The sequence below is a fragment of the Balaenoptera acutorostrata genome, chromosome 4 (assembly GCF_949987535.1).
Source record: "Balaenoptera acutorostrata chromosome 4, mBalAcu1.1, whole genome shotgun sequence".
In the NCBI taxonomy this organism is placed as follows: domain Eukaryota; kingdom Metazoa; phylum Chordata; class Mammalia; order Artiodactyla; family Balaenopteridae; genus Balaenoptera; species Balaenoptera acutorostrata.
Genome location: NC_080067.1, coordinates 148,284,047 through 148,299,916, shown reverse-complemented (window position 1 = coordinate 148,299,916; position 15,870 = coordinate 148,284,047). Strand labels below are relative to the sequence as shown.

At 51.9% G+C, this 15,870-nt stretch overlaps 1 protein-coding gene across 1 annotated transcript in view; it reads right to left on the bottom strand.

The window, feature by feature from the left end:
• UMODL1 (uromodulin like 1) overlaps nt 1-15,621 on the bottom strand; it is a 46,781-nt gene extending 31,160 nt beyond the window's left edge. Inside the window, exons 1-6 of the mRNA XM_057545539.1 lie at nt 15,495-15,621; nt 15,148-15,334; nt 13,329-13,469; nt 6,758-7,012; nt 3,834-3,946; nt 2,120-2,339 (exon numbers count right to left, since the gene is read on the bottom strand). Of these exons, the coding sequence (XP_057401522.1) occupies nt 2,120-2,339; nt 3,834-3,946; nt 6,758-7,012; nt 13,329-13,469; nt 15,148-15,334; nt 15,495-15,497 (919 nt within the window). The 5' untranslated portion in view covers nt 15,498-15,621. The remainder of the gene's footprint in view (nt 1-2,119; nt 2,340-3,833; nt 3,947-6,757; nt 7,013-13,328; nt 13,470-15,147; nt 15,335-15,494) is intronic.
• Nucleotides 15,622-15,870: the final 249 nt, after the last annotated feature.

Here is a 15,870-nt window from a genome sequence, read left to right as displayed (position 1 = left end):
GGGCGTCGCTGAGGACAGGAGCTTTCTGTGCAGTGGTTTGTTGAATTTTTGCAGAATAACAATGAATGTGCTTCTCCAGTTCCCCGGCTGTGACTGCGAGGCTGGGGGCTCTGGGCCGGTGGGGAAGGCGGGGGACTTGGGTTCGGGCCTCCCCAGGTGAGGGCTGAGGCCCGGGGGCTGCCCCTGGGGCTCTGGATCAGGGGACTCTGTGCAGGGCAGAGCCGCCTCGTCCGCCAGTAACAGCCGAGGTCCCTCATGGTCCTGGGAGACCCTCCCACCACGGCCCTCAGCTCTGAAATGTTAGGCAAACAGCCTACCGTTTTTCAAGGATGTTGCAAGGTGAGAGCCTGCTGGGGGCTCCCAACTTCCAAGGATACTTCCAGAACTTCGTGGGAGGGGGCTTCAGAATGATGAACCCTCGGATATCAGCAATGCAGGGCACCTCTTCTTCCTTTGCATGAGTTTGCTGAGGCTGCCATCACAAACTGTCACAAGCTTTCAAGCTGGCTTAAAACAGAATTCATTCTCTCACAGTTCTAGATACCAAAGTCCAAAATCAAGGTGTTGGCAGGGCTGGGCACCCTCTGGGGCTTTCGGGGAGGGTCCTTCCTGCCTCTTCCGGCTTCTGGTGGCCCTTTGGGCTCCTCGGCCTGTAGCTGCGTCACTCCCGCCTCTGCCTGCATCTTCACGTGGTCTCCTCCACGGTCCCTGGGTCATCTCCTTTTCTGTCTCTTCTAAGGGCACTGTCATTGGACTTTGGGCCCACCCTGATCCAGGATGATTTCAGATCCTTAATTTCATCTGCAAAGACCCTTCCTCCAAATACGGTCACGTCTGAAGTTAGGCGTGTGCTTATCTTTGGGGGCCACCATTCAACCCACAGCATCACTTGACAAAGCTCTGGAATAACCTAAGCCCTGGGGCCAGGGGATGAGGCTGGGAAGCATCTCGAGGTTAGGGCTGGATCTCCAGAAGACGGCTCAGATCTGTCTCAGGTGGGCCCTGGGGGTGCAGGCCGATGAGCCACCCACAGGCTGCCCGGCGTCTGCCCGGCACTTATCCCCTGAACCCAGGCAGGCAGGCCCACCAGGTGCAGAGGGCCACCGTCATCTCCATCCCCGAGGGGGTGAATGACAGTGGGACCCCAGGCTCAGCAGGCAGCTGTTTCCCAGGTGTGACTTCAGGTGTGATACTCCCGCGGTCCCTTCCCTGCATTCGTGGGTTGGGGGAGCTTGGGACAGCAAGCTGGCAGGTGACGGAGCTCAAAGGAGTTGACAGCGCTCACTCTGGGACCTGCTCCACTGGGGGTTCACGCATTCCATAGATTGAGCCCCAGACAGGCTCTTTGATGTAGAGACTGCGGTGCCCTCACCGCACGAGGGAACTTCATCCCTGCTTTGACAGCAAGACCTTCCTGACGTGACAGCTTTCTGTCTCTGTCTCTCTATGTCTGTCTCTCTCTGTCTCTCACTGCCCCCTCTGCATCCCCTGCATCTCTCCCTCTCTCTGTCTCTTGATGTCTCTGTCTGTTTTATCTCTGACTCTGTCTTATCTGACTCTGTCTCCCCCTCTCTCCCCATCTCTCTCTCTCTCTCTCTCACTGCCCCCCTGCCCCCAAGCCCCTCTCCCCGCCTCTCTCTGTTTCTCCATCTCTCCCCCCTCTTCCCTAATCTGTGACTTCCTGTATCACCAAGTAAAATTGCAAGCCTTTGGGCTAATGCAATAGATCTCCATGTTAACAAGGCGCTCCGCAGCCAGGCTGTGCTGGGCCCCGACGCAGACACAGTAAGCTCCCGTCCTCGTGCCCCTCGTGGACCCTCCAGCCCGGTTCCACCCTGGGTTCTGGTGGCAGCTGAGAAACACCATCCAAGGGAATAAGCGTCCCTGAGCTCCGAGGGGTGCTTCTCCCATCAGGAATAGGAGGTGTGGGACACAGGTGGGCTCACAGTTTCGGGGTGGCAGCCCTAGGCCCCAGTTCCCATGGAAGAACACAGAATAAGGACTCAAATTTCATTTGCTTTATCTTTTGGAACAAAGTGAATGTTGATCAGAACTAACGCAGCCTGGGCTTTGGAGGGCATTGGGGCGGCACACCCTGGGCACGGGGACGAGGACCCACCTTGCACAAGCGTCTCCCACTGGTCCACCTGGAACATGGTGTTCGCCCACAGAGGCGGGAGCATGGGGGACAGCGTGGACACGCCCACCGGGAACTCGGGGTCCTGCACCGTCAGTCTGAGCCTCACCACCACGCTTCCGGCCCGGAGAGACACGACCTGCATCCTCAGCTTCCCTCTTCGGTACAAGTCAGAAAGCGCCGGCGGAAAGGAGGTTGCAACCTGGCCCGGAAGAGGCAACAGATGCTCAGACGTATCAGACTTTTCCATCAAAGTCTTCAAAACCGGTCAGCGGGGCCCCGGGTGTGACACATGGACGGTGCACAGAATCCACGTGTCCTCTTCATGACCTAGAGGAGGCGCCCAGCCCCCCTCCTCTGGGGACAGCAGAGTTACCCCCCCGCTCACTGCAGCCCTGGGACAGTGGGCCGGGCCTGGTCGGTCTTGGTAAGGACTCAGAGACCATGACAGGCGGCTCTCCGTCCTGCAGCCCTAGATGCACGGCCCACTCTGGGTGCCCTGGAAACCGGTGCGAAGATAATGTGTGTGTGAGAGAGACAGTTGGATTGACTGATGGATTGGCTGAGGGACCGAGAGGAGCAATCCCGTGGCTCTTCGGAGCTGCCCGCCCCCACTGGGCTGTATCCCCAGGAAACATAGGCACAGCCAGGTGCCCGAGCAAGGAGACCCAAGCCTCGCCCACATTCCTCCTACACCATTCCTGCACCCACAGGCGAATTACTGCTAGAAACAAGGGAGAATTCTCCAGAAAAGTTCAAAAACCAACCCCTCTCTGCAAGTGAACATTGAGAAGCAGTCCTCCTTCGGTCCCTCCCATGTCCACACATCCTGCAAGTAGAAGCCTGAACTGCCCTCTTGTTCCAGAATATCTTTCCAAGACGTTTGTATGATGAACAGCCTTGGGAGAGAGAGAGGATGGCCCCGTCCAGAGCACAGAGCAGATCTGTTCACCGTCTGATGTGGTAAAGACAACGTCTCTTTCTGGAGCAAGGTTTAGGCGGGTTTGCATGGGGGTCCTCAGCTGTGATGCAGATGCACTGCACGTGCGTCACCCACCGGGTTCCCTCTGCATCACCCCCGTGGGACTTGGGGGCCAGCAGGGGACCTGGCACCAACGTGCCGCTCGTGCCGCCTGCTGTGCTGTGAGTGAGGGCATCCTTTGTCTCTGACCCAGGCATCTCGTGTCCTCTGCCAGCATCCATGCAACAGGCTAACTTACTAGCTTGCAGGAAGGGCCAAATCCTAGACCTTTCCCCGTTACTGACAGTTTGGCAAGTCGCTTTTTTCTCCAACTCAGCATCCCAGGATAGATGATAGCTGCTACTGGCCTGGTCCTCCCAAGCCTCATGCTGGTGCTTGCCTTCAGCCCCAGGGAGGAACGGATGCTTTGATCACTGGTAAATGCTTACTCAATGAAGCTGCCCCAGAGAAGGAGGACAGAGGCCCCAGGTCCCCCAAACAGAAGGTTCTACAGAAAACCCAGCCGAGCCATCAAGTGGTCCAGCCCATTTGAATCAAAGTTGGTTTGGCCCCAAACCTATTTTAAGTCATGCATAAAAGGGGGCATTTTGAGCAATGACCGTGGGATTTGAGTCTGGCCCCTCCCTAGCCCTGGTGAGGGGCACTTGTCTCACACCCGCGCAGGGCGGGTTTCTGGCTCCGACTCTCTCTGAAAGCTCCTCTGCCGGGCTTTACCTCGTGCAGCAGCTGCTGGGAGAAGTTCTGGAACTCGGGGCTCCCACGGTCCAGCAGCCCCTCTGTCACGTTGCGGTTTAGGATCCTGATTTTGACTTCGAACACCCGGGCCTCTGAGACAGACGGCAACACAAATTAGCTGAAATCCGGTGAGCACGAATCACATGCTTTTCTGTCAGTGTTTTCCAGTTTCCCCTACTCTTTGGAGGGGAATTTTTTAGAAAACAGATTGAGGCATGAGTCTTAGGTTTTAGTAGCCAAATTGGGGGAAATCAGCATGAGGAATATATGCCTCTGCGCTGGAGTGAAGGAAACTCAGACTTAAACACACGCTTTTAGAGCCAAAGCAGGGGAACAAGGTACATATGCCACATGGCTCACCCCAGCGGGAACTGGGGTTCAACCAGCCATGTAGGGTACGAAGGCCCCTCCAGCAATTCCTCACCCAGTGTGGCCGCTGCTTTCCTTGGCCTCAATCACAAGCACACGCCCCAGCCAGGCCCCTGACACTCAGGTGACAAGTTCATCCTGATTTCTCTGGGACTTTCCAATTTTCCCACCAAAAGTCCCACCTCTCAAGAGCCTACTCTGTCCCGGACAAAATGATAGGGTTGGTCAACCTGTAAGGGAAGTGTCCTTTTCTTTGGACATAAGTGAAGCTGCAAAAGATTCAAGATGGGACATGGGAGCATGTCTCTTTCATTACCAAGAATGATACCCACATCCACAGCAGACCCTGCAGCAATGATCTAAATTCTAATGATCTAAAGGCACTCGCAGTTTGTCCCACCCTGGTTCTCCACCAGCCGGCGAGCTTCGGGCCGGTGGGGCAGAGTTTATCACCACTGCACGCACACAGCCCCAGAAATGACACCAACGTTGTATAGCGTACATTTCTAGACGGGAGCCCCTCTGAACCTTTTCCCACCTTAGCAAGAGGAACGGGTATCCCTTAGGGCCCGGGATTCCCAGGCCCTGGTCCTGCCCACATCATAGAGCCTCTCGGGAGGTCAGTATCCACCAGTGCTTTGGGAATCCGGACTTACCGTGAGGTCCTGGGTCTTCACTGCTACGATAATCTCTATGGCCTCCAACATAAGCAAGCATTTAATAATGTCAAATTAATTAGCTAAGACCTTTAAAGTGAATCGAGCTTCTTAAAAAAAAAAAAATAAGGCTCTGCAAACATAAGGCATTTTTACAATACAGAGAAGGAATGAGAATCCAGCTGGGGAAGGAATAAGCTGGTAATCAGGAGTCTTATGGAATCTTCCATATTATCTGCTCTGCGTTGGAATGTAGGTATTTTTTCCCGAGGGCACAGCGTCCATGGGGTTGGGGCGGAGCTGCATGTTCCTACTGCACGTCCCAACTGAGATGAATTTGCGCTGGGACGTTGGTCCCACCAATTTTCACATCTGAGATAAGTTGGGAGGGGACAGAGGGTGGAAGTGACCTGTGGGGATGGGGCCCCTCACGGTCCCAGTTTCCTCAAAGGGAAAAGAGTGTTCCCCCCATTTTCTCCGTGGAGCAACTTGAAAATAAAACAAGAAGGTGAGATAGTACCAGTTTGGAAATTAGAGGCTTGTGCAAAGTCAGGGGCTCGAGTTTTTGCATGGCTGGGGTTCTGGGGGCCCTCTGGGGGCCCGTTCCGTGTGTTTGCAGTTTAGCATGGGTCAGCCCCCACTCAGTGCATAAAGGGTGTAGGCCTGCCCCTCCCATCCCTCACTCATTCACTGCCGCCATCACTGTCACTGGCGTTATCCCTACCCGTGAGACAGACCCCCCAGAGGGTCCTTTTTTTAATTTTTATTTTATATTGGAGTATAGTTGATTAACAATGTTGTGTTAGTTTCAGGTGTACAGCAAAGTGATTCAGTTACACATATACATACATCTATTCTTTTTCAGATTCTTTTCCCATTTAGGTTATTACAGAGTATTGAGCAGAGTTCCCTATGCTGTACAGTAGGTCCTTGTTGGTTATCTATCTTAAATACAGTAGTGTGTTTATGTCAATCCCAGACTCCCAATCTATCCCTCCCCCCAACCCTTCCCCCCCCCCCACCATAGCATCTTTCATACAGTGATTTCTGCCCTCTGCCTGCTCTGAACCCCCAGGCTGGGTCTCCCCCGCTGCTCTGGTCCCCAGACCAGAATGTCTCAGAGCCACACTGTCCTTATGCACACTTCCACATCCCGCTGCCAGAGGCCAGCCTAGGAGGGAACTCCCCGGGCCGAACCTGACAGAGGTCTACACCACCAGGGTAGCACCACGACCAGGCAGAGGGGAGGTGGCATCATGGGGCAGGGCCAGTGTCGGCCACCTGGCAGAGTCATGTGGGTCACGCCAGCTGCCTCCTGGACACTGGAATCCCCAATTCATGCCTACGCTGTGTTTGTTTGGGGCACAAATTTCTTCAGGGCTCCAATGCAGTGGGCATCGTGTTAGTTTTGCAAGTGCACGGCGTGGGAAATGAGGCATACTTCGTGAAGATCTTACAGATGCTCAGCTCTTGGGTTTGGGGTAGTTATACAGACTCAGCCGTGTGGAATTAAGTGTGGCAAAAGGTCCTTCGATGCACGCAAATCGCTACCCTCTTCTGCTTTACTATACTTTGGGCTTCACTCTATCTGACTGCATTATGCATCCTTCAAACCACAGCAAGATGGGATCTTGCCCTCATCACCGCAGGTGTCAGAAGAGCCCCCAGTCAGGATGAGACGCAGGGGAGCGAGGGGAGCATTGCGGCACCGCTCTGGAACACAGAGCGCGCTCACTGCCCCCCAGGAGAGCTGGGGCCACGTCAGTGACGGCCCCTGCCCTGCTCGTAGGAAGCACATGATTGGAATCACCGGGGCTAGCAGACTAGGCTAGAGAGACAGACTCACAGGTAATGTGGATTTCAGACACGTGGCCTTACCGGTCCTGACAGTGACCATGGTGGTGACGTTGGCCCAGCACGTCTGGTAGCTGGTCCTCACCCCATACAGCACTCCGGCCTCCAGCCCGGCCACCTCCAGGCTCGTCCCCCGGGTGCTGGCCTTCCTGAGCATCTCCTCACCCTGGTAAACCTGCACCTGGAAAGTGCAGTTCTGGGTGGAATGTAAACTCCAAGACACTTGAAAGCTGCTGCTGGTGACGTTGAGGATCACGAGGTCTCTGACGGGAGGGCAGTCTACAAAAGGACAGGATGAGGAAGACGCAGAAAACGTCAGAGGGAAGCAACAGAGGCAAAGGTCAACAAGTGGGCCAACCTCAAAGTGAAAAGCTTCTGTCCAGCTTGAAACCATCCACAAAGTGAAAAGGCAACCTACAAACCGGGAGAAAAATCTGCAAATCATATATCTGATAAGGGGTTAACATCCAAAATATATGAAAATCATACAGCTCATTAGCAAAAATAATAACAATAATCATAACCCCATTTAAAAATGGGCAATGGGGCTTCCCTGGTGGCGCAGTGGTTGGGAGTCTGCCTGCCAATGCAGGGGACACGGGTTCGAGCCCTGGTCTGGGAAGATCCCACATGCCGCGGAGCAACTAGGCCCGTGAGCCACAGTTACTGAGCCTGCGCGTCTGGAGCCTGTGCTCCGCAACAAGAGAGGCCGAGATAGTGAGAGACCTGCGGCCTGCGCACCGCGATGAAGAGTGGCCCCCGCTTGCCGCAACTAGAGAAAGCCCTCGCACAGAAACGAAGACCCAACACAGCCATAAAATAAATAAATAAATAAATGAAATTAAAAAAAAAAAAAATGTTACTCACTTTAAAAAAAAAAAAAAAAAAAGGGCAATGGATCTGAATAGACATTTTTCCAGAGAAGACGTACAGATGGCCAACAGGCACGTGAAAAGATGCTCAACATCACTAATCATCTGGGAAATGCAAATCAAAACCACAACGAAATATCATCTCACACCTGCTAGAATGGCTATTATCAGAAAGACAAGAGATAAGAAATGCTGGAGAGGGTGTGGAGAAAAGGGAACCCTTGCACAGCTGGTGGGAAAGTAAATTGGTGCAGCCACTGTGGAGAACAGTATGGAGGTTCCCCAAGAAATGAAAAATAAAACTACCATATGATCCAGCACTTCCTTTCCTAGTTATTTATATGAAGGAAACAAAATCACTATCTCAAAGAGATACCTGCACCCCATGTTCATTACAGCATTATTTACAGTAGCCAAGCCATGAAAACAACCAAGCTGTTTTTGTAGCTGTGGTCATTATGGTGTGTGATGGGCTGAACTGTGTTCCCCTAAAACTCGTGTGTGGGGTCCAACCCCCAATGCCTCAAAATGTGGCTGTATTTGGAGACAAAGTCATTAGAGAACTTGCTAAGTTAAAGTGAGGTCATCAGGGTGGGGCCCTAATCAAAGTCATTAGAGAGCTTGTTAAGTTAAAGTGAGGTCATCAGGGTGGCCCTAATCCAACCTGACTCGTGTCCTTATAAGAAGAGGAGATGAGGACACAGCCAGGCAGAGGGATGACCACGTGAGGACACGGGGAGGAGACGGCCGTCTGCATGCCAAGAGGCCTCTGAAGGCACCAGCCTGCCAACACCTTGCTCTTGGACTTCCAGCCTCTGGACTGTGAGAGAGTAACTGCCTGTTGTTTAAGCCCCCAGTCTGTGGTGTGTTTTATGGCAGCCTGAGCAGATTAACGCATGGTGTGATGTTTCTGGGCTACTTCTATAAATACTATCTCAACACAGATCCAAAGGGCCTGCTCTTCTGAGCCACAAGTACTTGATCATTTGCCCGAGGTCTTCTGCTTGGCTAATTCATCACCAAAACAATGGCCCATGGGGAAGCAGGACTCCGGAGTCAGGCTGAGGTGTCCTGTGTTTTCATATCGACATTCATGCTTTAGGGAGTAATACTCAAATATAACAACCAATATGTATTTTAATGCTCAGATGGAATTAAATCTCTTTTTTGGGGAGAAAAATTCTGGCTTCACAGCAGGCACCTGGCCAATATGAATTATACAAAGCGTAGGGTGGCCCTCAGTCTAGACACCATCATTTTTACAGCAGAATTTGATTTCTATAAGAAACAAGCAATGAGGAGATTTTTAAAAAATCTTTTGCAAAACCATAGTAAAGAAAAAAGAATTAAAATATATGTGAAGTTTCCAAAGCCCTTCCTGTAAGGATTCATAGGATATATGCTTTCTAATATTATGAAAAAATTGTCTTTCTGACAAATGTGTACGCTTCCTTTCAGTAAAAATTAAAATTGGCACAATTCAACCCATTTCCCTTTTTGCCTTGGCTGCCAAGAGGCTCAGGATCAAGATTAGTGACCCACCCTCATCCTGCAACTCAGCCCTGCTGGGTCTTCCCCGAGCTGCCCGTTAGAAATGGCAGTGCCCTGTGGCTGTGCTCCCCTACCGTGAGCCCCTGCAGGTCCCCGCAAAGCACGGGTATAAACTGGTGGATGCTGGAGAGACAGGTGAGCCCAACCCTCCCTCCATCTAAATTCTTGCAGCTTCCTGAAAACTCTCCTTGCATGCAGAGGTAGCGTGTACTTTGAAGAAGACATGTCTGTCCTTTTCACTGAATTGTCCTGTATTTTTCTGTGCCTTTGTCTCACAAGTGGTTTTCATTCTTTACGACACTGTCCTTTGTTTCAGCTGAGGACTGGCCAGCAGCTCAGGCCCTGAGACCATGGGTCTCATCCCCACCTCCCGGCCACTGGGACCATGAAATCAAGACGATCACCTTCTGGGGGTCTAATAACCACATAACTTTTCGGTCTGTCCCCAGGAACGTGTCACTGAGAAAGTAAGGAAAAGCTACAACTTTTCTAAAAATCTGCTAAAAGCACTGAATGTTCTGATTCACGCAAACCACGCAACACCCAACATTCTTTCAATCCCGCAGGTGACCACACGACGCCTGGCAAGTAGGACAGTGGGGCTGAGAACGAGGCCTGAGACCTGGGCAGCAGCCTCCAGTTCGCAATGGGGCTGCAACCCCACGTCCTGGTTGCCATTCAGGCATCGCTCGATGTGGAACGGCAAACGAATCCGTATCATGGGCCTGTGTGTGGCCCTTTACAAGCACGTGCTATAGCGAGTGCCTCCAGGCTGAGGGGAATTAAAATAGAAAGGGTCCCCTAGGTGTTGGAAAGAACCCCGGGACTGGCATTTAGGAAGTCTGAGAGGGTATCAGGCTGACTGCAGACATATTCACTGTTTAAATTAAGATGCCAGAGGGTCCCTAGATCACTGGGCTAAGGAGCCACCAACAGGGTCGTTTCGATGGCTATGACACCCTCAGAAGCATCTGCAGAAGCTGCCGTCCGCCCATGGTTCCTGCAGCTAAGGCGCTGTGGGCATGTGGCCCTCTCATCCATAGAAATAAATCCTCCCTGCAGAGAATGCTACAGCCGAACATTTGTGTAGCTCTTTCTCCAATCTATTACCTTGAGACGTTTATAATTGTCCAGATTCAACCGTGTTTGACCAACCACAGTGGCAATTTCATATGGTTTGACATTTATTGAGCACCTACTATGTATCCAGCACAGTGATGGAAACAAGGATGGATTAAGGTCCACAGTGATGCCAGACACACACACGGGACGTCCAAGCCAGCGTGGCCAGTGTCATAGCAGCAGTGGGGACATGGGGCTGTGGGGACACCCACGGCGCTATGGGCACCCCCTCCCACTACATGCATCACACTGCCAGCCAGGCTATCAGTGACACACTTAGAGCTGCCGTTGGCTGAGTGCTGTGGCAGCGGGCATGTCATTCCACACAGCCCTTCTAACAATACCAGGTAATAGGTTCTATTGTACTATGATCCCATTTTACAGAGGATGAAACTGAGGCCTAGAAAGGTCAAGTAGAGAGTAAATGGCAAAGCCGTCCAATAACTAATGACAAAGTTCCCATGCTGTACTCCTAAACTATCCCACCACCGGCAATAGACTGGGTAATGACCTCCAAAGATAGCAGCTCCTAATCCCTGGAACCTGTAAATATGACCTTATTTGGAAAAAGGGTCCTTGCAGGTGTGATGAAGTTAAGGATCTCAAGAAGAGATTGTCCTGGATTATCCAGGTGGGCCCTAAATGCGATCACAAGAGAGAGTCAGGAGAGTGGACACACACATACACAGAAGAGAAGGCCACGTGAAGAGGGAGAAGAGAGAGGATTGAAGATGCTGGCCTTGAAGATGGGAGCAATGTGGCCACAAGCCAAGGGGTTTGTGCAGCCCTCAGAAGAAGGGCGAGGCGAAGAAGGGGTCTCCCCTAGAGCCTCCGCAGGGAACCTGGCGCTGCCGACACCTGAACTTGAACCCAGTGATAACGATGGTGGGCTTCTGCCCTCCAGAACTGTGAGAGAATAAACTTCTGTTGTTTTAAACCCCCAAGTTTGTGCTGTTTTGTTACACAGGCCCAGGAAATGAATCCACCTACCCACGTTTCTTTAAGTAGTTTTCAAGGCAGCTGTTGGTGAGACAGTACAACTTGTTGGAAAGTTCTTTGTGCTGCTGCAAAATCAGCCAACTTCTGACATACTAAGGCTAAGCGCTCTTCTGGAGGACAGACCTTGAGATACTTTAAACTGGAAATAATCCTTCTTTCCTGACCCTTCCTTCTTCCCTCTGACTTGGATTTCAGTTCATTGGCCAGGACACTTTCTGTCACTGCCTTTTGGCTTTGCAACGTCCCTCCCTCTGAAAATTGGCCCCAGAAGATAAACCCAATTCTTGACTGTGCGTGATCCCAGGGTACCACTGCCCTGTGGCCCTCCCTGGGCTACGGTTGTGAACCTGAATTCAGGAGTCGACAGTGACCTGAGTGAAGCACATCAGATTCTCTGTGTCCACGGGTCTGGGTCTTTGTTCCTTCCAGGCAGCCCTGACCTGTGTCTGGTGGGGCAGGAAGGGTGCTGCTGGGGCAGTGGTCTTTCCCGTGATCTCCCATGTCAGTCTCTGCTCCTCTTTAACCCCTGAACCTGTCAGCTGGACACCTGAACCTTGTAAAGGTAGAAACACTGGGCATTTGAGCCAAGATGCTGAGCATTCAGTTGTTGAAAACCTGATTATAGATCAGGTTTGGGAACTTGAGCGGCAATCCTTGGCAGCCTAGTGGACCCTCCGGCAGCAGCCCTGCCCTCACCAAGCAGTCACCTCAGAAGACGGTTCTTTATGGAGCTGAATAGCTATCAGGCTCCAGCTGGGTAGGGGACCATGTCGGAGGGAGTGAGGATGACCCTTGAATACAGTTCCACTCCATCCTAAAAGCAGAACGTGTTCCTGGAACATGAAGTGCAAACCGGGCAATATTTCTTATGGGTTTTTTGTGCAAGAATCCAGCTGCCCTGTGTGTCATTAACTGGGTGACTAATTTCACAAGAAAAGCATCTGAAATTTGCGCTGTATTTTCCACGGGTCTGTACCTCTAACCCGTTCCAGCAGATAGCTCATTTATTATATTAGCTTCTAAATTTAAAACATGTGCTGTTTCCCTTAGCCATATGCGATTGGAATTCACTCTAAATTTCTGATCGGGAGACGCTGGCTTTGTCTTTTCTGCCCTATTGGAAATGAGGTCGGGGTGGTGCACTTTCCCTGTTTATGTTCAGCTGTCGGCGTGGCAGTTTGGCAACGTTCCTCCCTGTGAACAGAGTCTGATGTCTTTTCAGATAACTGAGCAGAGTATTGTCAATAACTGTATTCCAAACTTCTGTTCACATTGGGGGTCAGGATGCCCCCCCACTGAGGCCACAGCGCAGGAGATCTAGGATGGTCTGCTAGGATTCTGTGCAAAGCTTTGTGGGCACATTGTGCACAGAGGAGATGCACAGTTCTAATCGGACAAAGCCCGCAAGGCACAGGAGAGGGGAGTCTGGTTGCAGAGGTGGGGCCGGTGGGTGCATTTTTTAAAATCCAGAGACCTTAGGAATAGCCACCACTCGATCACCCCTCTCCCGTAAAAGGGAAAAGAACATGAGGATTAAATCACTAATTTACTCAAACTCAGTTATAACAATATCCTCCCCAACCACTTCACAATGCTAGTGAAAGTTGCAGTTTTCAGAGAGGAATGTTGGAGGTGACATAAAAGTCCCCCACGAGGGAAATAGCTAAGAGCATTGTATCACTGCTATAGCATACCACTGTTACGCAAGCATTGAAAATCGTAATTATGAAGACAAGGTTGCTTCCTGGAAACCTTTACATGACATAATGGGAAATGAAGAAAGCAAAATACAAAATTGCATATGTGGCAGGATTTAAATAAGGTTAAAAAAAAAACTGGAAGGAAACAGGAGAAAATGAAAACAATTTGCCAGGGTGCTGAGACTGGGGGCGACTTATCCTTGCACTCCTGTAACAATGTTGTTAAAGCCATAAATCAGGTTCCAGAAAGAAGAGAGAATTCTAGCAGCCAAAGGGGATAAGGTGTGTCTGCATCTCAACTGAGGCTTCCTTAAGGCTTTCCTTCCCCACCTGGAGATCCCGGTGGCTCACCTTCACAGGTGCCATCCAGCTTCTGGGGGGACGAGTTGGGCGACTCCGGGTGACCGAGGCACTGGTACGAGCCCTCCATGTTTAGACACCGTCCCCTCCCAGGGCAGGCGTTGAGTTCGTCATAGGAACATTCATCTACGTCTGTGGGAAAGGAGGACGGGTGAGAATGCTCATCAGGGCCATCAGTCTTTCCCATTAACCTCCAAACGTGTATCACACGAGCTGAGGAAGTGGTTTGGGCCGAGTCCCCTGGGGCCTCTTGATGCCCTGCCTTAGAGGCCCCATCAGTCACAGCCCTCTTCACCGGCTCAGCTGGCCCACGGCTCAAGGCACAGCTCCATGTGCTTGGGTGGGCGCTGTGGCCTGAGCAGGTCACTTTGGGGCTGTGTTGAGTCTGAAATCATGAGGTCCAGACATCTTCCCCAAGCATCTATCCTGTGGACGGCAGGGTATGGATGGAGAAATAGGGCAGAGCAGCCCCTCACCTGCAGAAGGGGCCTGGCCCTCTCCTATCTGGCGGGAGCACCTGCCCAGAACAGGCAGCCAGACTTCTCCGCCACCAGGACCGAGCGAGACAAGGCAAGGCCATTTCACCATTTTATCTAAGCCAGACGGGAAAAAAAAGGCTGCCGTCACCCACTAAGTACCAACCCCTCTCTTGGCCGCAATGAGGGGCTATTCATTCTTTACTAATCCTAGCTCATCTTCATGCTGGCTACCCTTCCCTGTGGATGAGATTGATTGAAATACCCAATCACAGAACTGCCTCTGTGTTCTGACAGCACCCAACCTAGAACAAGCCCCACTTCCTTACCCCTCCCTCTCCTAAGCCACCCAGTCAGAGCTGCACCCCATAACGGATTCTCTCTGACACCCTCCTGCGGACATGCCCGCGGTCCCTGCCACGCCTTCTCTCTCGCTGCCTTGTGAGATAACCCCTCCTTGTTCACCTGCTGGGGAGTTCCTAGGGTTTCCAGACGGAAACCTGTCAGAACAGACGAGACAAGCACTTGGCTTATGGGCGCTGCTTGGTTTGGCTTTCAAGAACATTTGTAGAGTTGAAGGGAATTAAATGCCATCATTAGAGCTTTTCCTGGGCTCCAGACCCTGGCATCTTTACGTGTGACCTTCAGCGTCATAGAAGGAGCTGCCTCACAGGAGTGGCCATCCTCCTAAGGGTGCAGCAAACTTCAGCTGCCTTCTGTAGCGGGAAGGAAAGTGCTATTGGAGCCCAGCTGTCTGCTCACAGACTGTCCACGGTTACTTTCATGCCACTTGGCAAAGCTGAGCTTTTGAAACAGGCCATGTGGCCCACAGCCCAAAATATTTACTATCTGGCCTTTTTCAGAAAGTTTGCCGAACCCTGACATGGACAGAAAAAAAAAAAAAAAAAACAGGTAATTTCTTCCAGAAACACATCTATCTGCTGTACCAAACTCAGATTTGTGCAAACTCTGCTTTAAGAGCCTTCGAGATATAAGGATGTCCTTAGCGAGGGTGGGAGAGAGGCCAGAGGGAAATTTGGGAACCCAAGAACTGAGGAAATGGGTTATTTGTGTGCTGTTCTGGGACTTGTTCTCCAGCCCCACCTGGATGGAAGGAGCAGCTGGGCGTGAGAGGCTTAGGAGGAGGCCGGGAGGAGGGAAGGGAAAGGGGTTGCTAGCACAGAACGAGTTCTCAAAATCTCAGCTTCGGAACTTGGAGTTTAAACTCCGGGCTGGGATGAGCTAAAGGTGGGTCTGACCGCCCCTCACCCGCTGGATGATTCTCCCATTCCGGCGGCCCCCGCCCCCAAGGGGACCACAAAGGGAAGCCGCACCTTGCACCCGGATGCCAATCACTTCATAGACGCGTTTCACCACACCGTCCAGCGCCGCGGAGATGCGGGCCACAGGCTCCGGCTGTGGCAGACCCAGCAGCAGCTGGGACACCGTGATCGAGGTGTCCCCCCCGGCAGAGTGCAAGTGGTGGACAGTGGCGTCCAGTGGCTGCAGGGCACTGGTGACCTGTGAAACCAGAGTCAGAGCATCAGGCAGTGGAAGGACACGCCCATCGGACAGACAGGGAGACGGAGGCCTAGGGACGTTAAAATTAACTGCACACACACACACACCACACACACACACACACACCACACACACACACACACACACCCTACACACGCACCATTCTCCTGTGCAGCAAAAAACTCTCTCCAGTATTTTTATTTCTGTTGCCATTCCAATAAACCTCCCGCAAACCAGATTATAAATACTTTGGGGTTGAACTGCGTCTCCCCCCACCAAAAAAAATCCCCATGTTGGAGTCCTAATCCCCCAGAACCTCAGAATGTGACCTTATTTGGAGATAGGGCCGTTGCAGATGTAGTTAGTTAAGATGAGCTCATTAGGGTGGGCCTTGGTCCAAGATGACTGGTGTCCTTCCACAAAGAAGACGTTTGGACACAGACAGACACTGGCAGAGGAAACAATGTGAGGGCATAGGGAGAAGCTAAGGAGAGGCCTGGAGCGGACCTCTGCCGTGTGGTCTGCTACCACAGCCC